At 49.1% G+C, this 26,875-nt stretch overlaps 2 protein-coding genes across 20 annotated transcripts; one reads left to right on the forward strand and one right to left on the reverse strand.

Moving 5' to 3' along the window:
- The first annotated feature begins 256 nt into the window (after positions 1-256).
- Positions 257-14,154, forward strand: LOC122389391 (syndetin-like). Of its 6 annotated transcripts, none has more exons than XM_043381337.1 (19): positions 257-275; positions 1,219-1,315; positions 1,983-2,165; positions 2,548-2,684; positions 5,772-5,949; positions 6,298-6,486; positions 6,685-6,894; positions 7,103-7,232; positions 7,595-7,769; positions 8,087-8,276; positions 8,730-8,882; positions 9,118-9,215; positions 10,736-10,931; positions 11,517-11,790; positions 12,105-12,187; positions 12,479-12,637; positions 12,974-13,095; positions 13,323-13,512; positions 13,761-14,154. In XM_043381337.1, the coding sequence occupies exons 2-19, from the start codon at positions 1,271-1,273 to the stop codon at positions 13,866-13,868; spliced, it is 2,820 nt and encodes a 939-aa protein (XP_043237272.1). In that variant the 5' UTR covers positions 257-275; positions 1,219-1,270; the 3' UTR covers positions 13,869-14,154. The 6 variants fall into 6 exon arrangements, with proteins under 6 accessions (XP_043237272.1, XP_043237270.1, XP_043237273.1 ...); XM_043381335.1 differs by having other exon boundaries at positions 265-287; XM_043381338.1 differs by having other exon boundaries at positions 270-298.
- Positions 14,155-14,433: 279 nt separating this feature from the next.
- LOC122389392 (major facilitator superfamily domain-containing protein 1-like) lies at positions 14,434-26,762 on the reverse strand. Of its 14 annotated transcripts, none has more exons than XM_043381340.1 (12): positions 26,642-26,762; positions 21,185-21,358; positions 20,653-20,803; positions 20,229-20,354; positions 19,724-19,929; positions 19,327-19,537; positions 18,940-19,153; positions 16,982-17,079; positions 16,712-16,824; positions 15,996-16,101; positions 15,398-15,473; positions 14,434-15,121 (listed from the first exon to the last, which is right to left on the reverse strand). In XM_043381340.1, the coding sequence occupies exons 1-11, from the start codon at positions 26,676-26,678 to the stop codon at positions 15,407-15,409; spliced, it is 1,503 nt and encodes a 500-aa protein (XP_043237275.1). In that variant the 5' UTR covers positions 26,679-26,762; the 3' UTR covers positions 14,434-15,121; positions 15,398-15,406. The 14 variants fall into 14 exon arrangements, with proteins under 14 accessions (XP_043237275.1, XP_043237276.1, XP_043237284.1 ...); XM_043381341.1 differs by having other exon boundaries at positions 15,393-15,473; positions 26,642-26,761; XM_043381349.1 differs by having other exon boundaries at positions 26,479-26,758.
- Between the last annotated feature and the right edge of the window lie 113 nt (positions 26,763-26,875).

The following is a 26,875-nucleotide window of genomic DNA, read 5'->3' on the forward strand; positions in this document are numbered from 1 at the left end:
ATCGTCTGTGAACATTTCTATGACGTCAAAGATAACGTCCTAGCTACCAGTCGTTGAGCCATTTTCAGCGAGTATCAAGAAAGTGATTTGAGAAAATTTGAAATTATTGATCTCTATAAAAAAATTAGGAAATTGATCAGACATTATAAATGAGATAATATGAGTTTTTATGTTCTATTTTTGATCTTTTTGAAAGGTTTGTGACGTCATCGTTATACAGATATTTCATAAGCTTTGTTATCATTGACTTTTTCTTGAATTTACGTGTTGTTGATGTGTGTGTGGAGGTGTGGGAGTGGTTGGGCTGGATTTTGTTTAATTGTTGCAGTTATGTTTGTTTAGAGTGCAGCCTTTGAATTTAGATGATGACCATAAGATGCTTTATTATCAAGGTTATCAATAGCAAAAAGTGTTGTTTTTCGTTGTCTCATGATTATCAGAATCAAAATTAAATGACTAAGCACTGATGTCAAATGAATTAAATCAAATGCTGCCCCACTCACACCACAAAGCATAAATTCAACCAAAATCTTTATGACATGATTTTGACAAAGGCATTTATCAATACCTAGCCTGCACTTTGGGTCTCTTGTCACTCTTGATGCGTCCGTACTCTGTAGACTGTAAAGGTCACCCGTCACCGTGACCTGTTCCCCGAGATATCGAAATCAAGTTCCTACCCAACAGTCGCTGAACGCTGCATCTTTTAGTAGCACACAGTACATGTTCGATTGTAGCAACTGGCAAGGCTCTAGCTCTATTAGGGGCGAAATGATGAGGGTAATCGTACCCACCAGTGCCCCATCCCCTGATGATCTGATCAGATGCTGTGTTTGTAAAAGAACGATGCCCAATGCTTCATAGGTCTGGCAAGGGCTAAGTAAAGATTGATTGATGAAATGAAATTACACTAGTCACTATGGCTATTCCTGTGTTCATTCCTCAATTCATCTTATTTTACCCCTTTAGTTAGTCTTTGTCTTAAGTCTTCAAATGAAGTTGAGAAAATAAAAGCAAAATGAATAGAGAGCATGGGGCAATGGGCATTAAACAGTGAGTTCTAAGCTAAGAGTAAATAAATGTTTTTCATGGGAGGATTCAACAGCAATTGCAGCATTGCTCCAGCATGCTGCTAGGGTTACTGGCTTGGTTGATTTTTAATGTTTGAAGGACAACACTTCTTACTTCCTCATCTGACATAGACTTCTTTTCTCTCAGGTGACATCTCTGTCAGTTATAATTGAAGACTTTCATTGTTTTTATCTTTGTCATGGATGATCTGAAAGAGAAGTTCAAGACACTGATGAACAAGCCGGTGAGAAATGAGAAATTTCTGTAGTGCATCAATTTTTACATTGTGTACATTTACCTACACCACTGGACTTTCTGTTCACCTATATGAAAGCATGATTTCCAAGCAGGGAGTTCACCATCCTTTCATATGAAGGTTCTGCTCGCTACTTCTTAGATCACTGTATGGTCCACACTCCACAGTTACCTTTTTTGTAATGGACCATCATAGAGTCACAGTAACAGCAACTGTCATACCTAATGTCAGTCATTACCTAGTCATTATATGTTTGATTGAAGCTCATAATGCTTACCCAAAGCTGCAAGCTATGAGCAGGGAAACCATGCAGTAGGTAACTCCGTGTCCCGCGACTCGACGGCGATTATCCTGAGTCCGCTGCCCGCTGACTGCCTACCTTCCGCCGCCTGGTGGTCACTCGGCTCGCTTCTCGTTCAGTACCGTCGAGCGCGTACCGCGCGGCTTTGCCGCGGTTCCCGCCCGAACGCTACAATGCTCCCCTAAAACAAGAATAGAAGGAACCGAAAACACGAAAAGTATTTTGCTGACCAAACCATCTTGGTAAACTAGTTATAAGTTTGACTATGGTGCCTACTGCCTACCCATAAAACTTCTAGCTAAAACAAATATTTCAACGAATCAGGTGCACGTTTTCACGGCGCTGTCGTTGCAGTCGGTGCTGCCGGCCGTGGTCTCCAGTACCAGCGATGTCAGCTCGGCGGAGGCGGTGGAGCGGCGCGTCTGCGTCTCGAACGACGTCAGCGAGCCAGAGGCCGAGCAGGCCGTGCTGGACAGCATCCAGGGCTCGTTCTTCCAGACGGTGGACTCGTCCGAGGTTTGCCGCGAGCAGCTCCAGGTCAGAGTCGGACAGCAGAGATGACGAGGTCAGAGGTGCAAGCTTGTGAAACGATATTCTACATGAAATTTTGATTGAAGGTTGATACAAACTTACGCCGTTTGTGTCACAGTGGGTGACGATAGGCATAAACCATCACTGTGCTGTTTCAGTGATAAATTACATCTTAGAAGGGGACATCGCACGTCTTTGCGTCATGATTTATGAATGACTGATATCAGAGCTCTCGAGCCATTTTCATTATCGACGTGAGAATAGGTACCTATCACGCAGTGAGCCTGAGAACGCAAGTGTACACCGAGCGAAACCGATGCGCTTTATCGTCACAAACTATCTCCGTCTCGCTAGGTAGTCGTCTCACTGATGGTTCGGTGTTTGACAGCGGTTCCCTCCGACGATGGACGTGAACCTGGTGAACGGCCAGCGTCAGATCCTGCGCCGGCAGCTGACGGTGGTGTCCAAGAAGGTGTCCGACATGATCCTGCACTGCCAGCCGGAGCACAGCCAGGAACTCGAGAGGTATGAGCTGGAGTTTTGGGGGGAGCTGGGGATGTATGGAAGGGAGCTCGAGAGGTGTGGACAGGGGTAGAGAGGCATACATCAAAGGTCAGCAAAGGTCAGCAAACTGACCTTTGCTGGTCACGTAGATGCCACGGTCGCCAAAGCGAAACGCATGGTCGGTCTGCTGATCAGAAGCATGCAGCGATCGGCCGTCCCGCGCCGCGCCAGGGTCAGTTTAAAGCCTTTACTGTCTGTGTTTTAAGCTCATGTTCGCTCCATCATCGAATACGGCAGTGTGGTATGGTCTGGTGCAGCTGTGACTCACCTCAAAAGACTCGAACGTATTCAGCACACATTTCTCATCTGGCTGGCCTGTTCTAGTAACACTTGCTCACAAAATCTTAGCTATGATCACCTACTTCAGCATTTTAACGTTCCCTCGATCAAATCACGTCTCATGCAACATGACCTGATGTTCCTTTACGGTGTGTTTCACGGCCACATTGACTGTCCTCAGCTGCTACATCAGTTTCAGCTGTCGACACCTGTCAGACGCAACAGGTCCCCAGCTCTTTGGCATGTGCCGTTTGCTCGAGTGGCAACGATCAAAAACAATACCTTCTGCCGTATCCCATCGAGGTGCAATGAGCTTTTAAGAGACAACACATCTCTAGACTGTAGTTATAAATGGACAAGTATTGTATCGAGAGTACATGAACCTCCAGGCTCCACGAATCAAACTATTAAAACGGTTACATTTAAGGCGTACCGGTTTCGTCTATTGACTTCTTCAGCGCCGTATGAAACAAGGAACAAGAAAACGAGCACAACATCAATCGTTTGAAATAAATAGCACGTATTTCTGAGAACAAGGTCAGAGTGGTCGGGTACCTCCTAAATAAAACGAAATCATACATATTTTCGTGAACATGTAACAATCTATTCGCAACATGATATTACAATAACTAAATAGTATTATATCAATTGACGGTGCATATATGTTTTCACTTCTCTCACTCTTTCACTCTCTCTCTTTCTCTTTCTCTCTTTCTCTCTCTCTCACTCTGTCTCTCTCTCTCTCTCTCACTCTCTCTCTCTCTCACTCTCTCTCTCTCTCTCTCTCTCTCTCTCTCTCTCTCTCTCTCTCTCTCTCTCTCTCTCTCTCTCTCTCTCTCTCTCTCTCTCTCTCTCCCTCTCTGTTCTTTCCACCTCCCTCTCTTTCTCTCTCACTCTCACTCTCTCATTCTTAATTTTTATCTAGATCAATGATGCTCAATTGTGCTGCAGATTTCGCCCATTTTATAAACCCCCCGTTCGTGTTGATCGTTTAAGTTGCGATGTACGCTGCTTCGGTTGCTTTTCTAATCGCTTTTGAAGACCATGAAGCTATAATTTCTGTCCCCTCCCAGTTCGGTAAATGTCCCGTTTTGTTCGCATGAGCCACAAAAGCGCTATGTTCCATAAAGTTACGAAAATCTCGTTTGTGCTCCTTCAGTCTTTCTTTCTTAGGGCCTATCGCATATGTAGCGAAGAGTATCTGGAGCAGGAAATTCAACATGTCTTAGATTCTTTTATTAGACTGAAGTTCCCTAAGGGCCTTCTTTTAAATCTGAAAAGGAAGGCAATGGAGATCCGAAATAGAGCAGAGACTGAACGACAGCGAAAGAAAAACGAACGTTACCTTACCATACCGAATTCGAAGCTAGCGAACGTAGTAGCCAAGCGAATCGAGACGACGGGCGCGCGCACAGCTGTGACATCTGGTCGAAAAATAGGCGAGATGATACGAAAGAAAGAAAAGAAAGACAAGTCAGATAAGAGTGTAGTATATAGGGTACCGTGCGGGATTTGTGAAAAGGCATACATGGGAGAAACAGGCAGGGGAGCAAAAACTAGACTGAAGGAGCACAAACGAGATTTTCGTAACTTTATGGAACATAGCGCTTTTGTGGCTCATGCGAACAAAACGGGACATTTACCGAACTGGGAGGGGACAGAAATTATAGCTTCATGCTCTTCAAAAGCGATTAGAAAAGCAACCGAAGCAGCGTACATCGCAACTAACGAAACGATCAACACGAACGGGGGGTTTATAAAATGGGCGAAATCTGCAGCACAATTGAGCATCATTGATCTAGATAAAAATTAAGAATAAGAGAGTGAGAGTGAGAGAGAAAGAGAGGGAGGTGGAAAGAACAGAGAGGGAGAGAGAGAGAGAGAGAGAGAGAGAGAGAGAGAGAGAGAGAGAGAGAGAGTGAGAGAGAGAGAGAAAGAGAGAGAGTGAAAGAGTGAGAGAAGTGAAAACATATATGCACCGTCAATTGATATAATACTATTTAGTTATTGTAATATCATGTTGCGAATAGATTGTTACATGTTACATGTTACATGTTCACGAAAATATGTATGATTTCGTTTTATTTAGGAGGTACCCGACCACTCTGACCTTGTTCTCAGAAATACGTGCTATTTATTTCAAACGATTGATGTTGTGCTCGTTTTCTTGTTCCTTGTTTCATACGGCGCTGAAGAAGTCAATAGACGAAACCGGTACGCCTTAAATGTAACCGTTTTAATAGTTTGATTCGTGGAGCCTGGAGGTTCATGTACTCTCGATACAATACATCTCTAGACTTCTTTTATTCTCCGATATCAGTGTACAAGGCCTCTGTAAGGCTCCATGCTGCACGAGCTGGCTTTTATTGAGCTTTTGTCCGTCCGAAGGGTTGCGTGTATTTATATAGATTTATCTTATATTTATCCATGACTTCACCTGTAACCGGGTTTTATCTGTACCTGTTGGTGATGAGCAAATAAACATAAACATAAACATAGGAGTAATCGGAGAGACGTGAGATGGATTTGGAAAAATACGAGACGCGTATGACAGTGAGCGGAGTCGGCAGAGTACTGTTTGAAACTGTCATCCCGGCCTTATCTGACCCATACATGCGATTATCCGCTGTCTGAGATCAAATTGCTCTTAGTTCGATATTGCGTCGAAACTACTTACCACCGGCCACGCTATTGATTCACTGATGCATATTACGATGCTATAATCGCCCGTGTGTTCGTCGTCACGGGCCGTGTTCCGTGCCGCCGCAGGGTGATGCTGCTGCAGGAGGAGCTGCTGCAGACGCTGGCCGTCTGCCAGACCGCCCGACAGTCCGTGCGGCAGGCGCAGGCCCACTTCACCGCCGGCGGACTGGGCGTGCTGGCCAACTACCGGCACCGGCAGGCGCTGCGCACCGTGCTCCGGCCACTGCACACCATCCGAACACTGGTAACTACGTGTCGCAATCTTAAGTTTTATCATTGATCAATATTTATTTGTCTAAGCTTTTACATGGCATCAATTTTTCTCAAGACAATGTAGTTTTCCATATTTTTTTGTTTTACGTAAAAACGTCGTCCAATGCAGCATTGTTTTGTCTGCTTTTTTGCAACCCTTTTCCAGTTTCACTCGTCGAATTTTACCCTCTTGAGATTGTGTCAGACCAATCAAGTGGAATGATCGTTCGTCGCTAATGCCTTTTGTTGTTGTTTATCAACGCTGCCAGCTAGTTATGCTGCTTTTTATAACGTTCTGTGATTGTGACCCTTCTTTGACTGTACTTACGTATCCTGGCAGCAAATGACTGAGGCGCGTCTGGAGGAGCTGCTCCGGGCCGAGGACTACCCGGGCTGCATCCACGTGCTTCAGGAGTGCCTGAAGGTGGCCGCCGCCTACCGGCAGTTCAGCTGCGTCAGCGACATGACCAACAAGCTGCAGGACACGCTCGACATGGTCGAGGAGCAACTCGACGTCGGTCTCGGCAAGGTACGTACGATGTACTACCAGTAGGATCACCTCCATCCTGCCTGGTAGATCTTACCAATCGGAACATTTGGTATATATTTTATGACGTCTATTTTTTCCTGTTTTTTACCATGTTGGTATTCGTCTCCGGTTTTGGATAGTGCTGCTTGACTTATGATGACCACTGACCGCAGCCCTCGATGCCCGCTGTACCGCCAGTTGTGCACCCGGTTCGACCCGGAGCGCTACAGCCGGCTGCAGGAGGCCTACCGGCTGCTGGGCAAGACGCAGACGGCCGCCGACCAGCTGCTGATGCACATGACCTCTGCCGTGCACACTGCCAGCGGTCAGCAGGTGCTGGCGTACGTACAGAGCGCTGACGGCGCGCAGCAGCCCGTGCAGAAGCGACAGTACCCCGACCTGTGCGCGGTAAGACTGGGACGTGCTTAGGGGAGGTTGTAGTAGAAATGAATTGATTGATGTGTGTACGTGCTCTTTTCATATTTTTTATCATTATATGCACGGACTGGCAGGTGGTAAATTTTACCCGTTTATTTCGGCAAAATCCTTACTTATTCAGAATGGAGACGGTCACAGGCTGTCGTTTTTTTGTCTGACCCACCGCTGTTCTGTCCAGCTGGTCCCGGCCGAGAGCGTGCTGCCCTGCCTGAGGGACCTGTGCCGCGTTCTGTGGAACATCATCTACAACTACCACTGCATCTTCCAATGGCACCGGAGCCGCGCGGAGGCCGAGGCTGTGCAGGCAGGTGAGTGGCTGGATGGGCGGGGATGGTCATCGGCGCGGGAACGGTCGGCTGGTGCCGCCGAACGACTGAGCTGGACACTGCACAGGCACGCAATGTAACCACGGCCAGACAACGCAGAGTGTCTTCTTTAGGTAACTCGTGGTGTGGTCTGGTTCGAGCAGCGTTTGCTGTACATTTGCTCTCGTTGGTGGCATAATTATGTTGTTGTATGCCCGCCAAGTCTTGCTCTGCCTGTGGGCGGGAGTATTCGACGAGATAACGTTTTCAAGTCGATATCGCATGTTTCTGCTTTTTTCTTTGGTCTTCCTTCCCGCTACGGTATCACTGCATTATTTTGCTGATAACCAATTTCAACTCCTCAGAGACGGAATCTGCCGAGCTGTCGCTGAACCGCCGTTACGTGGCTCAGAAGCTGGAGCACGGCCGGTCGCGCATCTGGCTGGACGTCCAGGGCCGGGTACGCGCCTATCTACTGGCAGCCGAGCTGTCGCACTTCAACTTCGACGACTTCATCCAGATCCTGGACGTGGTGCACAGGTGGGTGGTCCGGGCAGTCGATGTCGATTGGATTTGTTAGGTACTGATGGTAAGCAAAAGTAATGTTCAATATTTTTGGGGGGGCCTCATTCCCCACGTATCGTTTCAGCCCATTACGTACCCAACTGAGTAATCAGCAGCTAATTTCGCCCGGGAATGATAAAGCTTAAAAGGATCTCCTGCTATTCAGATGCTTTGAAATTCCTATTTAACATGTCTGCTGACCCACTGGCTCGATTTCCTGTTAGAGAAAGTGGTTTGGCGAATACTTTGGGAGACGTATGCTGCCATATGACCACCGTTCTCTCCTCTGGCAGGCTGCTGGAGATCGGCGCGGAGCTGAGCGGCCAGGAGGGCGGGCCGCTGGAGGAGGCCGTCAAAAAACAGTGCGTCGCCTTCATTCACGTGTACCACCGCGCGCGGCTGGAGGAGCTGCGGATGTTCCTCGAGAACGAAGCCTGGGAAGTGTGTCCCGTGAAGCCGACTTTCTCTGTGCATAATCTGCAGGTAGGCTGGGTCTTGGATTTCTGGATTTTGGATTTTGGCCATTTCAGGGGACCTTGGATTTCGATTAATGATTTAAGAAAACAAGTTAACTGAAAACTGCACCTTCAGTACGAGTTTGACATCCTAGCTGACCGCGCGATTAAGTCATACTAGCCCGTAGCCGATAAAATGGCAACAATAATATGTAGCAGTTACCTTTATTGTGTCGTTTAGCAAAACAAGAGAGATGACCGGGTACCGACCATCCCCTCCAGCGGGGCATATAAGCGTAAGCGTGTAAGCGTAGGGCAGCATGTAGGCGTAATGCTACCATTACCTTGTGTGAAATGTAGGCGCACCCCGCTTGTCACCTGTGGGAAATTTCGCATTATCGCCCATCACCGTCATGTTAGGCTAGGTACGTCATGCTAGGTACGTCATTTGTGACCGCCGCTGTCCGTCTCTCCTCTCCAGGAGTTTAAGCACCTGCGTCGGCAGCACCTACTGCAGAGTGACGTTGAGCCGGAGCCGCGGGTCCTCTTCCTGAAGACGTATGACGCCGAGCGTAACCCGTTCGACGTGTACCGAGACGCCAAGGTGGACGGAGACCTGCCCAGCACTGAGATGGTGAGTCATTGGCGATGAATTCAGCATGGAGTCTGTCCGGTCGCTGTCGGACACACATGATTGCTGGCTGCTGGGCTGGTCGGCTGGTCGCTTGAGAACGCGATGAAGTGTCATGAAGTGTGAAACTGTGAATGGAGTATGAACTTTAGATCATCGGCTGGTTGACAATGTCACATTGTGTGAGCCTCTGTCTCTCCCACCGACCGCTGACATTATGTACCCTTGACTCCGGCAGACTGACTCTGACTCTGACGACGAGTCGGAGGAGCTCAAGGTGCAGCAGGTGGAAGAGGCCCCTGGAGACGGCCCCCACCGACAGAGCACAGCTGTCAGGTGAGTTCAGACTTCAGAGACGGTGGAACACAACGGTCGGGTGAGTTAACCCGCGCCCCGTAGGGCTACCGGCGGACCCTACCACCCGTAAACGGCCCCCCCCCCCTAAGATCTCGGAAAGTTACCGGCCGATTTTCAAAATTCGAACGGCGGTCGATAGCCCCACCCAGGAACTACCTTGTGACCAAATTTCATTGACCTAGGTCAAACCGATGACGTCACAGGTCAGGTCAAAGGTCAGATTTTCACCGTTCACAGGCAATTCAAGAAATGTGCTGTGAAAGCGAGTAAATTGGTAATTTATTGAAAACCATCGATGGTACATTGTTCGTCAAACACATACTTTGCTATCTGAGGTCACTGATACCAGGTCAGGTCACAGCGAGGTCAGGTCACCGGGGGTCACAATATGAATGTGTCGTGTGATACATGTTTTATGGTCCATTTTACATGACAAATGCGATTATGTGGGTTAGGCAGCCTTTGGGGCCAGCCTAGGTCACGTTTTTGTGAAGGTCAGGTCAAGGTCAGGTCAAATTAGGTCAAATTTCAAAGTTGATATTTTTGCATAAAATGGGTATCGATTCGATGCAGCTCGTCACGGGAAGTCTAATGGTGGTCTTCGTTTTGCTCTACGAGTTCTAGAATTGTCAAAAATTGAGTTTGAAAATTTGACGTCATCATTTTTGAACAGTTTTTTCGCTATAACTTGGCCAAAAAACGAGGTATCGATCTGAAATTTGGTATGTAGATAGAAGACGGTAGGCACTATCTATATATTCCGGTTTTTTCGAAACTCAAAAAACTTTTTGTTTTTTTGGTGAATATATCCAAAAAAATGCTTTTTTGATTTTTGGGGGTCAAAACTCAAAAATTTCAAAAATTCGAGATAGCAGTTTTGTAGCCCTGTCAATTCTACACCTTTTATGTCTTGATCATTTTTCTGTATCTTCAAAGCTGTAGTCCTGACAGGTCTTCTCGCGAAGGTCTTTTTTCGGTCGAAAATGACAGAACATGACGTCACTCTGACGTCATTTGTGGCCAACCTATCATAGCCTCTGGAAAAATTTTGGTCACAATGTGTAAAATTGATGCCCGGAGGGGTCCTGAAAGTTTGGTGGCGATATCTCCAGCCGTTTAGGAGATATCGACCGAAAAGGACAGGGGGGGCCGTTTCGGCCCCCCCCCCCCTACGGGGCGCGGGTTAAGAGACGGTGGAACACAACGGTCGGGTGAGTTCAGAGACGGTGGAACACAACGGTCGGGTGAGTTCAGAGACGGTGGAACACAACGGTCGGGTGAGTTCAGAGACGGCCCCCACCGGCAGAGCACCACGGTTAGGTGAGTTAAGAGATGGCGGAGGGCAGTCTTACAGGCAAACCGCTGTTATTTTCAAAGTGACATACAAATGCGTTTGTTCTTCTCACCATATTTGATATAAGATGCCCGTTGCGCCACCCGCTGACAGTAGAGACCCTTCCCACTGTGCTAACCCTCCGGCCGTTGTCTGACATCCCCAGCTCGCCGCGCCGGATGCCCACGGCCGCGGCCCTGGCGCCGCCCGTCAGCTCCACTGCGCTCCACGTCCTCCGGCTCTGCGGGCGGTACCTGCGCATGATGGCGCTACTGCGCACCGTGGCGCTTGACGTGGTGGTGTGCCTCAGCCAGCTGTTCGACTTCTACCTGTACACCGTGTACTCGCTGTTCGCGCCGCCGGTAAGTACCACTGCCGCTGTACAGTGTACACCTCTACCCGAACTGTATGTGTATCTGCATCTGTCGATACATTCAGAAAACGCCCTGAAACAGCTCGGATCCCGAATGTGGTGCGTCCCATAGAAGCAAATTCTCTGTGGGAAAGAGACTACTGGTATTCAGTGTTCACAGAACCAGGAATGAAGGCAGTTGATAAAAGCAGATAAGATACAGAGGACATGGACAGGTTCGCTTTTTGTTTCATTTTATCTTGGTCCGTGTGTCTATTATTTGCTTAGTTTTGATTATACCAGGAATGCTACAATATTCCCACGATAGCTCAAAAAGTCAAAAAGGCAATCATACTGAGGCTTACGAGGTCGAGGATGCCAGGGTGTTAGTTTTTTATATTTGATGAATAAGAGGAAAACTTATATGATACAAGGGGTTGGCAAGTCTCAAACTTTTATTCGCCATAATAATTGGCGTCTTAGGGAATTATTGCCTGTTGTTCCGGTAGGTCTTCGGGTAGCCTCGCGTTGCCTCGTCCGAAAACTTGGTAGCGCCGCCCACCATGGGGCTGACCACAGTGATGTGTGTTGCCAGGACGATGTGGGCAGCTCGCCGCGCCTCGTGTCGGCGCTGCAGAGGATCTCCGATCAGCTGATCGAGAGGAGCTCTGCTCAGTCGGCGGCGGGTGCCGACCCGTCCCGGGCGACGGGCGGCTCCCCGGCTCCTCTGGCCGGCCCATCCACCCAGTGGAGCTCCGTCCGCGTGCCGCCGGCCTCCCTGAACACCGCCGTGGAGCTGCACCGGCCCGAGCGGCTGCACGGCCTCGCCGCGAGACTGGTGGCCGCCGAGTCGGTGGTCTTCATCGCAGGTGCGTAAAGAGACAAGACACGGTGCGGGTGGGTGGTCTTCATCGCAGGGTCGTATGTATTTAGACGTGATTTGGTGATCCAGTGCTGCATGATTGTACTCGGTATCTTTTGCCCCGGCATTATCATGAACTGCCACCAATACCAGCGATCCTCCTGTGAAGGGGGACAACCATTGTGTCACGTCCAGATGTCATGCGGTGCATAAGACCTTGCACGCACGTCGATGTTTGCTCATGCTGCGCCGGCCCTGGCACGGTCGGGTGATGAGCGGCCGTTTTTTTCGCCGTACCTCACCCGTACTCGAACATTTCAGATCAGCTGGAGCTAATTCGGCGTCACGTGGAGGGGAACATACCGCAGAGCAAGCGGCTGTACGTGCAGCAGTTCTACGGCCAGGTGAGCTCAACTCAGCTGATAGTATCAGCGACGGTTGGTATTATTATCAGCCTGGATAGGCGACATTATGAGGAGGAGAATGATATTGCAGCAGTTCCACGGCCAGGTAAGCTGACCGAGGACCGTAACTGACATTATCAGCGGCGGTTAGTATTATAATCAGCCTGACAGACAACATTATGGCTTGAGTATGGGATGAAAGTGAAAAGAATGATGTTTGGTGTGTCAATTAGCTTATTTTAAGTAAACCCTCCAAAGTCAAAGGGTCAACTGACTGACTGTTACCATCAGACGGTGGCGGCGGCGGCCGACGTGCGCGGTCCGGTCTACTTTCCGGTGACGTCACGGGTGATGGACTCTGACGTCATACTGATGCGGATGGCCAACGTCAACTGGGAGGTGAAGGAGCTGTGCAGCCAGCACAGCGCCTACGTCGACCTCATGCTCAGGGTGAGAACGGCCGGCGAGGTGATGATGGTAAATGCATAAGTTTTTCTTGAATTACACCCGTTGGTCATATCAATGTCAATACAATGCTTTTTCTGCACTATCGAATGTCACCAGTTGGCCGCCAATGACATGACGTGAATTGCTTCCAGAACCGCAAATATAGCTTACTTTATTTTCTGATGAATATAATTCTTGTTTGTACTTTATTATCTTCGCATCTCATGAATGAATATTTACGTCGAGGCAGAGACAGGCTGAGTTCCGTGTCATTGCGTTTGAGATGGCTAGCTGGTTGCTGTCGCTTATCGCTGACCTGGCCTGCGCTGTCACCCACAGGATCTGCAGGTATTTAGTATGCGTCTGGAGGAGCTGGGCCGGAGGCTGCCCGTGCCGCGCCCCGTCTATGACACACTCTGGAACCAGTGCGTCCGTGTCGCCAACCGCGCCTTCGTCGAGGGGTGAGTGAGCGTCTTCTGGTACCGGCGTTTCGTGTTTCACATTCTGATAGTCTGAAGAGTGCATGACGCCTTGCCTAAGTTTGGTGTTGCCAGTTAATCCAGTAAATCTAGACTAATGATGAACGCTTGTTTTCAGCTGCGACTGCTATTTCATTGTGAGTTGAACTGGTCAGGTCGCTGCGCATCACATCGGTGATAATTCACGCCATCCGCCCCCTGTGTGCCAGGTTCGCCTCTGCTCGCCGCTGCAGTAACGAGGGCCGCGCGCTGATGCAGCTCGACTACCAGCAGTTTGTCACCAAGCTGGAGCGGCTGACGAGGCTGCGGCCGCTGCCCGAACGAAACCTCGTGGAGACGTACGTCAAGGCGTACTACGTGCCCGAGTCGGGACTCGACGACTGGATCCGACAGCACAAGGTAACGAGTCAGCGCGGTTGGATCAATGATACATGCCTTTAAGTTAGCGCACTAAATATGGAGTTGCACGTTTTGTGTTTCTAACTCGCCCGAGGAGGATATGGAACAAACGGTTCTCCATCCGCTACTGTGCCTGCAGCTCGGTCCCAATGGACGGCCCTATCAGTATCACTGAAGTGTCTGCAGCTCGGTCCCAATGGGCTGCAACGGCCCTATCAGTATCACTGACCATCCACCCTCTCCCGCAGGAGTACACCAAACGCCAGGTCACCGGTCTGATCGGCTGCATGAGCCACGTGGGTAAGCGGGCGCGCACACGGCTTCTGGGACTGCTGGAAGAGGACGGGCGACGGTAGCAGCCAGAGAAGCAGCTCCTAAGGCCTGAACCCAGACCGCTGAGGAATCGTGATGGTGGTGAAATGCTTTATCATGCGGATGCTGCATCCTTGCATGACGTGTCGGGTCGCTAGATAAATATATACGAAGTTATAGACCTGCCAGAATATCACTTCATAGAATATTATTACATTCCATCATATGAAGTATTTATCCGAGCTGTTGGTATGGGCTGTTGTTTGGGGTGGGTATTTCGTTTGTGATCGGTGGTGTGTCGTCAGACAAATACATGTACTATCTAGAGAATGCGTGATAGTTCGTGTGACAGGGCGCACCTGCAGCTACGAGAATATATCGCGCCGTAGAGAACATAGCACTGTGACTTCTGAGCTGTAGTCATATGACCGTAGCATTAAGCTATAGACGCTCGGCGGTTCCAGGTGGCCAGAACATGTCGGCTTTGGGGCCGCGTGGGGCATGACGAAAACAATAATACCTAGGGCTTGGACCGAGACGGGCGTGCATAACGGACCTGTCAAATGATCTCCGAGCTTTGGAGAACCCTTTCGAAATAAAACGAAGGTGTATTAGTGTAAAATTTATTAAAACATACAATCAGGGCAAATCCCCATGACGGAGAAGCGAATTCATCCATGATAAAAATGGCAATTTGAATCGGTATAATGGAATGGAACAGTCCAAGAACCTGAACAGGAAATTCATGTATCACTGAAAACTGTTTGAATCGCATGCATGATCCGAGTACAACATAGCCTTTATTCGCATAAAACACGCTAGCATTGAAAATAAAATGCGTCATTATACATTAAATACGAGCATTACGAGCACATTTCACATGCGATAAGCAGGTACGAAGATGCAATCATTATGTACATGTGATTGCAATGATTACATGTGTATGTTTAAAATATGCATCCATGAGCATAACAGGGATTGATACGAGGGCCTCGATCCCGCTTATATGTCTTTGATGTCCCTCGATAGTTGTTCAAGGCACGCTGGGGAGTTACAGGGCTCCCGCTAAGATACTCCCCCTGTTGAGCAGATACCCTTGTGTCGCGAGGCGGGACTCCCGCCCGGTCCCGGCCGACTCTGGCAGTTTGGCCCGCGGCTCTGGGCACCGGGTTTCATCGGTGGGTGTTGTTTAGGACCGCGCCGTCCTACAGCGCGGTCGTGTCCAGCGCTGGGTTGTCGACGCCGAACTTCTCGGGTTTCTCCGACTTTTCTCTAGCCTCCTTCTCCTCCGCCTCCTCTGCGGTGGTCGGGACAGCTCGTCAAATCACTGATACAAGCGCAAAGCGAAACAAGGGACATGAACTGACGGGGAAATCAGAAAACAATGCGCAGCGACGAAATGAGAAAGTTGCTACGTCAAAGGCATCCGAAATAAGACAGAAATGGGACTGCTATGCTACGTTACAAATCATCACAAACTTTTAGAATAGTTGAAGTCACAGTGATTCTACGATTACCAAGAGTCAATCATTTTACCATAGGTCCGTGTGTGCCGTTCTGCACCTGACCTGACCTGTGACCGCTACTGCTGATCGGGCTGGTCATCCTCAGTCACCAGCGGCTCCGTATCGTCGGGTCGAGTCAGCGCGCTGTAAACAGCCCGGTCCCGACAGCACGGGTGAGCGGACGCTACGACCGGTGAGCCATCCCGGCGGACCGGCACGGGACACGGGACAGACTCCCGACCAGACCAGCGACACATACATACACGGAAACCGACCCGACATCCCGGCAACGAGCGCCATTTATGGCGTCCGACTCGGTTCAGTTGTATAACACCGATAGCGACCCACGAGAAGGACAGATCCGAACGACAGACACGACGATATACCTACATCATATGAATATGGTTGAGCACACATTGGATGTGGTGGGTAACTTTCGACACGTTAAAAATTAAGGCCTCGTAGTCATTAACCCGCTTCTTCACGACTTGAGATAAATGATCTCGCCATCACCCACCCCTTCCTGAAAATAATGCATGTGTTTGTGCAGGTGCCTGTGTGCCTGTGTGTGTTTGTTTATGTGTTCGAGCACGTGTTTTTATGACGAATGGTCGTGTTTATGGGTCCGACGCCCGTGTGTTCGACTTTCGAGTGCGTCTCACTGACCGTTTGGAGCAGGCGTCGAAGCGGCGTCGCTGCCCGGGCGTCATGTTGAGCGAGCCGCCGCGCGCCGCGTCGTGCACCAGTATCACGATGGCCGCCATCATGGTGGCTGTACAGACGCACAGACAGACGCGGGTATGTACAGACACTGGGCGGACGGCACCCCCGCGGTACGGACAGACAGACAGACAGACGGTATCCCGCGGCGAACGGACGGAGTGCCCCGGGTCTTACGGCGGCGCTGCTCGATCGCGTGTTTGACGGCGCGGCTGCCGTTCAGGTAGCCCTCGTGTTTCAGGTCGTCCATCACCCAGATCACGATGCAGGCCACTAGCGACACTGCGCGCACCGACATACTCAACTGCATTTTCTGGCATTTTCTGGTGTTTCGACACTCGTTAAGAATAACCCCAAGAAGACATAAGATACACATTACACACGTCAAAAAATGTGACGAATCACTCATATGACAGGAATGACCACTGCTAGCTAACCAATACGGTGCGTATTGCGGAACATGTTCCCACTGATAATGAAATGATCGTCTGCTCTTTCCGTGTGAACGTTATAACTTTTACCCACGGAACGGAATTGATAAGGTAGCACAAACGACATAGTTACCTTTCTTTTATAACAGATAATTCATAATATAGATTAGAATTGTCATGGCCGATTGTATGCTGGCACCGGCGACGATAATCCCATCCCTGGGCACTTACCACAGAGGCAGGCGAGGAAGAACACCTCCAGCACCAGGTAGCCGCTATTGTCCACGATGGTGCCGCCCAGCATGTTGACCAGTGCCAGGCCGAGATTCTGCACCGACTGCATGCTGTGGCGAGAACGAACGGACGGCTCGGTCACCGCGGAGAGTCGTGATCGACAACCGACGGTCAGTGAAGACAAGGACAGCACAGCGCTGGGCACATCGCCCCTCACATAGGCGTGTGGGTCTCTCCAGCGACCCTCAGTCGCTGGCCGGTACTCACATGCCGTAGGCGGTGCCGCACTGCCGCTCGGGTATGACCAGCGCCACCATTGGCCACAGCGCCGAGGCCAGCATGGAGAAGGCCAGGCCCAAGATCGACTGTCGGCAGGAGAGCGGCGCGAGTCAGAGGGTGACGTCAGCTCAGTTACTCGGCGACAAACTTAGATGACAACTACTTCAAGCACATAAAATCAACCCAGCAGAAACAGCCTCCCAGTGGAAGTTCAGTCAGGCCTTCTCAAGAGTTGGCTAGAGGCAGATTCACGATATAGCAGACCCTCATTGGTAACACAGGTCGTTAGTTGTTCGGCCTGATGGGATAGGATAAAATATGACGGTTTATCGAAAGATACGAAAGCTCCAAGGATCCACGTCGCTTTCTTAGGATATTGCGATTGCATTGTCCCTTAACCCTCGCCGGCACAGGCCATTTTGCGTCCTTCGACGGCACAAGGGGGGGGGGGGGTGGTACGACCCCCCCTCGCGTTTGGCCCCTGATCGAGATAGAGCTTCGCGGAAAAAACGAGCGTGTTGCCCGTCACGAGACGAAGCCGATGATACCCAATTTTAAGGTCCTAGGTCATCGGGTGACCTTCCAGGTCAGGTAAATGACCCGAAAACCGGGAAAATCGGGACCTGTTAGAAAGTCGCAAATTGTGGCTGTTATGTGGTTTTCCGGGGTACTGATCACGAATATCGTGTTAGTTTTGATCAGAGATGATGTCTTTAAGCATTTAGACCAGGTCAGGTCAGGTCAGGTCAGGTCAACCGGTAGGGGTTGTGACGGGTATTCGTAAAACGTGTCAACCGCCTCTGACAGCTTCGTAACATGTTACGAAGGCACCAAAACTACTTCGTAAATGTTCAAATGGTTGCCAAATTCGAATTCAGCTCCAAAAACTAGCGTAGAAACATGTAAAACTCGAAAAAGTGAACCGAGGTCACCCGAGGTCACCAAAGGTCAATGACCTGACCTGACCTTCAGGTGACCTTGACACCCACCCTAATGTATGGGAGCGATATCAAATCACATGTTTGAACGTTTGAAACCACAAAAAGCTTGCAAACGCGCAGCTAATGTTAGCCGACATACGTCGAATCGCGATTCCGGCCAAACATGGTCTCGGAAAAGAGGTCACAGGTCAAAGGTCATTGGGGTCAGGGTCATAGGGTAGGTGTAAAATTGATCAATGCGAGGGTACTGAAAGTTTCGTCGCGATCAGCCGCTTTTTACGCGAGTTATTCGCGAAAAACCTTAGGGGGGGGGGTTGCATCACCCCCCCCCCCCCCTGTGCCGGCGAGGGTTAAGACATACTTCGCCACATATCTTCCTCCATCGTTTGCAAGAGCTTTGGCTGAAGGCTAGCTGTTGAACCAATTACACAGTACACACCTAGGATTTGCCAGTAGGCCGGTAAGTAATTCACCTCCAGATAAAAGCTTATCAATGACCGTGCTGGTTGAGTACAGCGATTGCAAACGGGGCAATCACCTTAAATTCTGACTGATACAAGGGACAGAAATAAGCACGCTAATCTTAAAATCGCAATATAATTGAAGGGGATAGGGTTAGTTTTACGACCATGCCTGAAGCTAGGCATGAATTTCGCGTTGTCAAGCGATGAGGAAATCAGCACATGTGATTCAAACGCCAAAAGGCGGTCCACTGCAGTCCGGATGTTGTCTTCGGCTTTTAATTTTTGTGCAGGTGGAACGTAAAGGAGCCTATGTGAACTATTACCTGTGAATATTTGTCACAAAACAGCCAAAATGCTGACAGTGAAGACGAAACCATCTGATTTGGAAGGATGGTTGTAATCATTGTCGCCGGATTATGAAATAGATAGCAATCCATGGCTGGACCCTGCCTGCGGTGACGACCATAGAGCCCTGCACAAGACTGTCAGAGTCCAAGGCTGTCAGAGCCTAAGACTCGTTACTCTCCCACACGTTACTCACCATGGCCACCCAGGGGTTGACGAAGCTGAAGGCCATGAGCGCGTGGCAGCCGACCGTCATCAGCACGGACGCCATCACCCAGAGAATGTTGCGGCCGGTGAAGTCGATCGACAGCCCGATGATCGGAGACGCCACCAGAGAGATGATGTAGATCACACCCGTACACGAGTTGGCCTCGGCGGGTGACATCTCAAACTTGCGGATGAAAAACACCCTGTGAACAGATGGCATCGACGGAATTTCGTCATTCGCACGGAACCTAGAGGCCATCGATGGTAAATTTTCCATTTTCATAAAAAGTTCAATACTAACGCTGGCGGACACAAGCAGTGCACTTCAAACGACAGGCGGATCACTCGAGCCATGATTCTTTCCCCGCCAACTCACTGTCCGAACGAGACGAACGGGAAGATGGCCGAGTAGTAGAAGACGCAGATGGTGGTCAGCATCCAGAAGCTGATGGGGAAGTCCTTGACGTCGGTGATGTGCACCTCCTCACCAGTCTTACCCTCGTCGCGCCGCAGGATGATCTGGGCGCGCTTGTCGAAGTACCACATGACGATGGAGAGTACCAGCGAGAGCACGGTGGCCGAGCCGGCTGTGGGTGAACGAGGAGCGGGACAGCGGTCAGGGGTACCTACTCAGAGTCACAGACAGCCACCACAGTCCGGGCTGGTGTTACACAGCGGACGAGTACGAGTCATGCTCATGTAGCCTGAAGAGCAGAGAGTTTAGAGTCATCGTTGAAGCAAACGTTGGGAGTGTTATCGACAAGCGGCCTCACCGATCATGAGCGTGACGCCCGTGGCCTTGTAGCCGTCGAAGTTCTCCGAGACTGCGTCATACAGCGGCTTCATCACGTTGAAGTTGACGGTGGACCCGGCGCGGGCCACCGACAGCGTCAGGCCCAGCACCATGTTGAGCTCCTTGCCCTTGTACCACTGCACGGCGTACGTGTTGACGGCCACGCACAAACTCTCTCCGCCAATACTGTGGGTGGGACAGGCAGCGTTTGTGCATACGCCCGCTTCGTGGAGCTGCAACGATACACACAATGTACAGTAAAGTGATGGAAGCTTTCCAAATTAAAGCTTATCCTTTCCCAGGTCCTATCCTCCTCGGCATGTCAGCAAATTCATGAAAATGACTGAATCATATTCAAAAGCCAGTAGAAAATGAGTTCCGCTATTTATATAACTTATTTTGACGCGTAGTATCGTTCTGCCTACAACTAGCTATTTAATATAAGCTCAAGTGTGTAATTGTTCCCGCTCCAACGCATTACGTACCCAAATACGAACCGACCGGCAACCATCAGCCAGAACAAGTCAACGATGCCACCCAGGGCGAAAATCACCTGTCCTACACACACAAACAGTGAGAACACGATGGCGCCGAAACGAATACCGAAAACCCTGCCGACAGAGACAAAACGGGGCGTCAGTGCGGGGGTCGGCGACACCGGGGTATGGAATAAATGGATGCACAGTGCACACAAGATAGCGAACCGAAGGCCGAAGGGCTGGATCGGTTATAAGCCCGGAAAAGGCGAGGTAAGTCAACGATAGGGTCAAACAGCTAAGTATTTAGAAAGTCCTTATATGACCAAAATAACCATATCCTCGCATAACTGAATTCTTCGCCAAAAACATTTGCCTGGCACTCCTACTCGCCTATCCTTCAAATCCAAGCCGGCACTTGAGCACCGCTCACCGATCGATCAGGAATCCGCCGACCATGGAGAGCACCACGTTGGGCCACGAGTACCAGGCGTACAGCTGCGAGTACTGCGACGTGTTGATCCCCATGTCCCGCTTCAGGTCATTCTGAAGGGCGCCGGGGCCATCGTAGCAGAAGTACGAGCCTGTAACGGCGGTCATTGTGGGCTGTTTGTTCAGTCACGAGGCACGATGTCCTCTAGCACGGCCGTCGGCCGTTGCATTAACTTTTCAATTTAATATGTATATACAATTTTTAACAGATAAATTAGATTTCCGAGACGCAGTTGGGGCATTCATCTTAAAACGAGAAACATACCTTACATCCAGAACGACTACAAACCAGTTCAACGATTTGCTTCCTAAAAACTTGACCTTTCCAATCGTGTCGCCTAACCAAAGCAGCTTTATAACATGAAAACATACCCTGCTTAGTCTCGGCGGTCGCCTATCGCTGTCTCAGCGGGCCCTTCCCCACTTGATCTCCCCCCCTCCCCCTGCCGCCGACGCCAGCGCCCACCGCTCACCGAATCCGATGAAGCAGATGAGCGGCAGCACCATGAACCGGTGGACGGGCCGGCGCGGGTCGCAGCAGATGGAGGCGCCGCAGCCGGTCAGCTCGGGCTCGTCCGGCTCGGGGACCGGCTCCACCCGCACCTCGGCATCCTCAGCGCCCGTCGACATGGCCGCACCGTGCGCGGCTGCCGGCAACGCGCACACGTCCTCAGAACCAAACGATCGTAATGCAAACTACACACCCAATAACACTTCAATTAATATAACACATTACCAATCAATGGCGACCCGCGAAAAGTCACACGAGTCATCACTCATCAGCGTAGCTGGGGAGGCTTCAAGTAATTAGGTACTCCGTGGGCGTAGCTGCAGAGATAATTTATTTTATTGCGGTGAGATTACTTATCACGCTTTGGCGGTCTGTCTTATCTGGGTCGCTATAACATTATCAGACATACGCAGGGAAAGATGCAAAACCATGCGTGCAAAAACGACCACCGTGTACTTTCGTCAAAAACATTTATCTTTACAACATAAACAGTAAAATTCTAGCATAACAGCCGGTGAGACGACAAAAATCAGCCCCACCGATCGAGCAGTGTCACGAATATAAAAAGATCCGGGCAAAGATTCGAGGACATTTGGGTGATAAGCCTTCAGAGCTCCCCAAAGTCATGAAACTGTGCTATTTGCCTCGCAAAGATGGAGCTTAGCGTGTGTTTGAATATTTAATTAGAGCTTTGTTTTCAATTGCGCAATAAATACTGACAAAAATTTCAAGGACTCTGGAGACACATTTTTTGGGGTAGGCATGTGTTGTACTCTTCCACCTACTTTCCCATGGCGTTCAATAACGCATTTTTGGAAAAGCCAAAAGCTGAATACGTGGACGAGTAATAAATAAATAGAAGAAAAAAATGAAACGCATTGGACAAATTCAAAACCCCAAATGTAAGAGTGGACAGTACAAAAAAAAAATGAGTTACTGGTGGAACAAGCTAGCTATAAAGCAGCAAGCTGTACATACATGAATCGATTTAAATGACGGAAAGTATTTTGGAATGGGAGGTTATCTTACCTAATGCCGTATCCTAAAGAAGCAGTACCTCAAACACCGGCAGTCAGCACACCAGAACGTCTGCAAACCATCCGAGCTAAAAACGAGCTATCTTAGAGCACTGGTGCGCGTGATCTTGATAGAGTGCTTATCTCTCATCTGCCAATGAGTGTATGACGATACCGTCTAGACGTAACGCGGCGCTTGTAAAACCCGAGTCAGTGTCAGCCTTGACCCGCTGCGAAGTTCGGTTATCAGTTCAAGCGTTCGCGGCTCTCCCATTATCAAGATATGCGGTATCTTATCCATCCAGGCGGGGTCAAGAAAAGCACCCTCTCCTTCATTGAGCCTCAAGTGCACATTCATGCATGTGCGAGCGTGTCCGTCCATATCGAGTTTTACATAAAGCTTTTTTATAAATTCATCTCAAATGTTTGAATGGACGGATTCACAGCATCGGAACCTAGCAACGAAGAACTTGTTGCACAGGCCCAGATCACCCTAGTGGCACATCAATACCTATTGTATCGATGCATCAGCATTGACAACAATGTTGTGTCGATGTCATTCTATTAGCCACTTTCGACATTGATACTAAGCTGAATTTCACCATCGTATCAATATTAACGGGACAGCATTGTACAACATTGCCTCGGTGTTGATACAGCATTGTCTCGATGTTGATACAACATTGTTTCGATGTTGACGGGGTCGATATAACATAATCTCGACGTCGTATAAATGTCGTCACAATGTCGATTCGATGTCGACACGATGTCGACAGGACAGACTTACGCGTACGAATATCCCGTGTCTCGTAATTACCTAAAATATTCCAGCGTCACCGTCACAGTTAATATTCTGCACTAGTGCACTAGTGTCCGATCGGGGGATGGTACACCTTATCATACATCTTTTCTGCACATTATGTGAAAATTTCAGACCAAGGTCACACGAGGTCAGGTCACCAGGTCACATCATGACCTCACCTCATAAGTAGCTTCAATGCCTGTCAAAGTACACCGAGTGACTGATCACTTTGAAACTTTCAGCAATTGATAGGGAAACAGTATGCACAAAATGTATATCTCGGAAATTTGATATCGTTGACTTAAGGTCAGAGGTCAGTTTTACCAACAGAAAAATAGCAGCCTACCGGTATTTTCTGCCTACAGACCGTTTCACATACGGAGCTTAAAGGAAATAGTTCACTTTTAACATGGGGTTTGGAACTGGAATAGCAGTTTTGTTGCTTGCGCTGAGACTAGCACAAATCAGAAGCTTTTACGGCCCAACGATCACCCTAGACGAAGATATTCCATTTTTCGTTCCGAAAAGAGTGCCTTGCAGAGGAATGCGTGCCTTGCTGAGGAATGCAGTCACGTCATCGTCAGCCAATCAGAATGCTGCTTACAGCCGATGGGTTTGTCCTACGCAATATGATTGGTAAACGCGTAATAAGCTTCCGCGTCAAACATTATTTTGTATAGAATATAGTTCTTCTTATACTAAAATATAGAAAATAATCCTTTTTACAAAAACGTTTTGTTTTATTTTCTGATCATTTTGAGCATAAAAGAACATAAATCCATAGCAAAATACAAATTTCAGGAAAGTGAACTATTTCCTTTAAATGGTAAAGCCCTATCCCCTTACGTGCCCATCGCGTTTATGCTCCGTATGTGAAGCGGTCTTATGGGAAAAAATCCGGCAGGCAGCTATTTTTATGTTGGTAAAACTGAGGGCTGCTCACGGGCCCTGTGTGCGGTCGGACCGCACACAGCCTCGAAGCCGGAAGCTCCGCCCACTTCGTCCCTCTCCCTACGTCAGCCTTCCGTCACCGCACACAGCGATCGCTGTGGCCGGTCGGGACTGGCCACAGCGGACCGTCCACCGCAAGCAGCCGTGACGTCAGAACCGCCTACCCATCCCCTACCCCCACGCCTGCTGGACGCACCGCACACACCGCACGCAGCAGTGTGCGGTGCCCGTGAACACTGGCCTCACGTCAATTTTGCGACCTCTCCATTATAGGTCCACATGGGAGAAAATCGAAAGGCGCCACTTTCGGACGAACGTCATTCTAAACACTTTCAAACATGTAATTACAAGAAAACATGACACAATGAACCGGCAAATGGCACCCGTGACACCTCGTCATGTCCCTGAGGTCATCTGAGGTCACAAATGTTTGTTTGTAGGGGGTTAGGGGCGCGCCGACTGCGAGGTCATTTTGCGCCTATGAGGTCACAAATGGTATCTAACAGTTTTAACTCGTAACTTTTGTTAGAGTCACGCTAGGGCGATCAAAATGCCTTAATGGGTTCGGCTCGACGATACGGATCGATTCGACTGAACATGATCTTTTCTAGTCAGGTCATGACGTTGACCTAAGGTCAAATTTTCAAGTTGACCTTTCGAGGTCAACTTATAGTTCATTCGATGCGTCTTAACGAGAGGAACACATCACACAATGCTGCTAAAAAATAAGCTTGTGCAAGTTTTGAGTCAAAAGTTATTGCAGAAAAACTGTTTATGCAAAAAAGGTCGATTTTGGCAGTTTTTGCCCCTGGAGGCTAAACCTTTGACCTTAGGTCAAATCTGAAAAAAGTAAAAAAGACCATCAAAAAGAGCTTTCGAATGCGCTTTTCTGCGGCGCTGAAGCTCAATCCGTTCCTCAGCTATGCACCGGTTTGTCGAAAATTATCGAAGTTTGATCTGGGCCCTGTTCAAGTCTTTGCGACCGCCGCCACTCCCGCGGTCAAAAAGGCCGCGTCCTGATTAGCTAGCGGCCAATCAGGACGGCGGCAAGAGCCGCCTGTGTGTCGCCTGATTGGCCACCAGCTATGAGCTAAGCCCCACCATTCCGACCGCGGGAGCTGCGGCAGCCACATACACTTCAACAGGGCCTTGAAAGTGGCGAAATTTTACTTTCAGTGACTTATGGTGACCTGACCTAATAAATGACCTCAGTTATTTCTTCCTTATTTTTGGACGCTCTTCCGAAAGCCGCCTACGGCGTGTCTCTTCGTGACCCCGGAGTGTTAGAAGTTAGAAGTTATAAGAGGGGTGTTCAAACACACACCCCCAGCAGCGCATCGAAATCCAGGACCCCCAGAGGGATGAAGGTTAACATGCTATTCAAAGTCGGACATGGCCTGTCCCACTCAACTGACCTCGACTGGCTCTCACTGACTGCGGCAATACCAGTCAGGTGTTTCAAATATCAAGCGCTGGAGTGGCTCGAACCTGGGCTTCCACTAGGTACCGACCGGGAGTCTAAGGCTATACCAACTGAGCCACGGGGCAGGCTTGGTCTAGATTAGAATAAACCATAAATCAGCTTGCATACCAGTCAGCATGGCATAAAGAGTTGGAATGGAAAAAGCAAGAGGGAGGTAGGTGTGAGAGGGAAAGAGCACCAATTATAAATAAATGATGTGTATTTTTAATTAATTTAGCCATCCATGGCCATCATTAGGTCTGTCAGGCTTGGTGAACCCCACCAGGTGAGAATACCAGGTGAGAATTGATCAAATGTTTAGACAGAGTCACAGAGCCGGAGCCCACCCTAAGCAAAGCTTGTTGCACTGTGCGCAGACCCAGACCCCTACCATCCTATCAGTTGCTGTTGTTGTTGTTTTGGTTTAGAGCGCGTAGCAGCTTGGCTCTTGCGTCCAACTTCTTTTGATGGCAGTCTTTCTTCTTCTTTTCTACCATCCTATCAGGCCAATTCCAGGTAACGAGACTGACAAAGCGACTCCAGGGCCCTGTTCAACTGTCTGCGCCTGTGGCCTTAGTGGCAAAAAGGTGGAGCTTAGCTGGCAGCCAATCAGGCAAGAGCAGCATTCTGGTTAGCACGTGGCTCTTCCTGTGTCTCTGCGGTCACTCGGGTCTCGGGAGCGACCGCAGGGAAACTAAGACATTAATTGCACACATGGGGACAAAGCATTGCAAATTTCACACTTTGTCTAGGCTGATTTTATGATGCTGTTTCAGAAAACGTACTTCAAAACTTAACTGATTGAAGTGAATAAGCCATATGTACCTAGCCATTACACACAAAATTTTGATCAGAATCTACATTCTTCAAAACAAGTGTGCCATTCTCGTCACTGGCCACAGCAGTTGCGAGGGTCTAACTGGAATTTGGCTCTGCCTCCACACCTGATGCTCTGCCAACTGACACCAGCAATACAGTGAATGTGGATTTAGGATTTACGCCAGAGTGGACTTTATTCGACTTACCTATTTAGCGAAGGTTTGTGCAATTCTGCAACACGGTGTTGCAGAATTAGAGCGCGCAGTTAGTAGGTATATGGCGCTTTGGTTCACTCAATATACCCTGCTTTGGTGCAGCCTGCAGTGCCTGCACTCTGCAGCTGACTTGGAGATTCTTTGAAATATTTACCCGTGTTGTTGCTATGTTTTTCAGTGTAAAATACCATGCGCGTTCTTTTACACACGGGGTGAGTGTCCGTGGCGTGTTTTCTTGTTTACGTGTGTACTTTTTTGTACTTTTTTGTTTGTATTGATGGCGCCAGATATGTAAACCAAAATAAATATTTGGTAGCAACTACTCAACGAGTAGTCTCTAATCATGACGTCAACGTACTATATAGGCAAATACGCTCCAATTTTGCCA

This window comes from Amphibalanus amphitrite, unplaced genomic scaffold (genome assembly GCF_019059575.1).
Source record: "Amphibalanus amphitrite isolate SeventyFive unplaced genomic scaffold, NRLGWU_Aamphi_draft 000357F_arrow, whole genome shotgun sequence".
Lineage (NCBI taxonomy): Eukaryota > Metazoa > Arthropoda > Thecostraca > Balanomorpha > Balanidae > Amphibalanus > Amphibalanus amphitrite.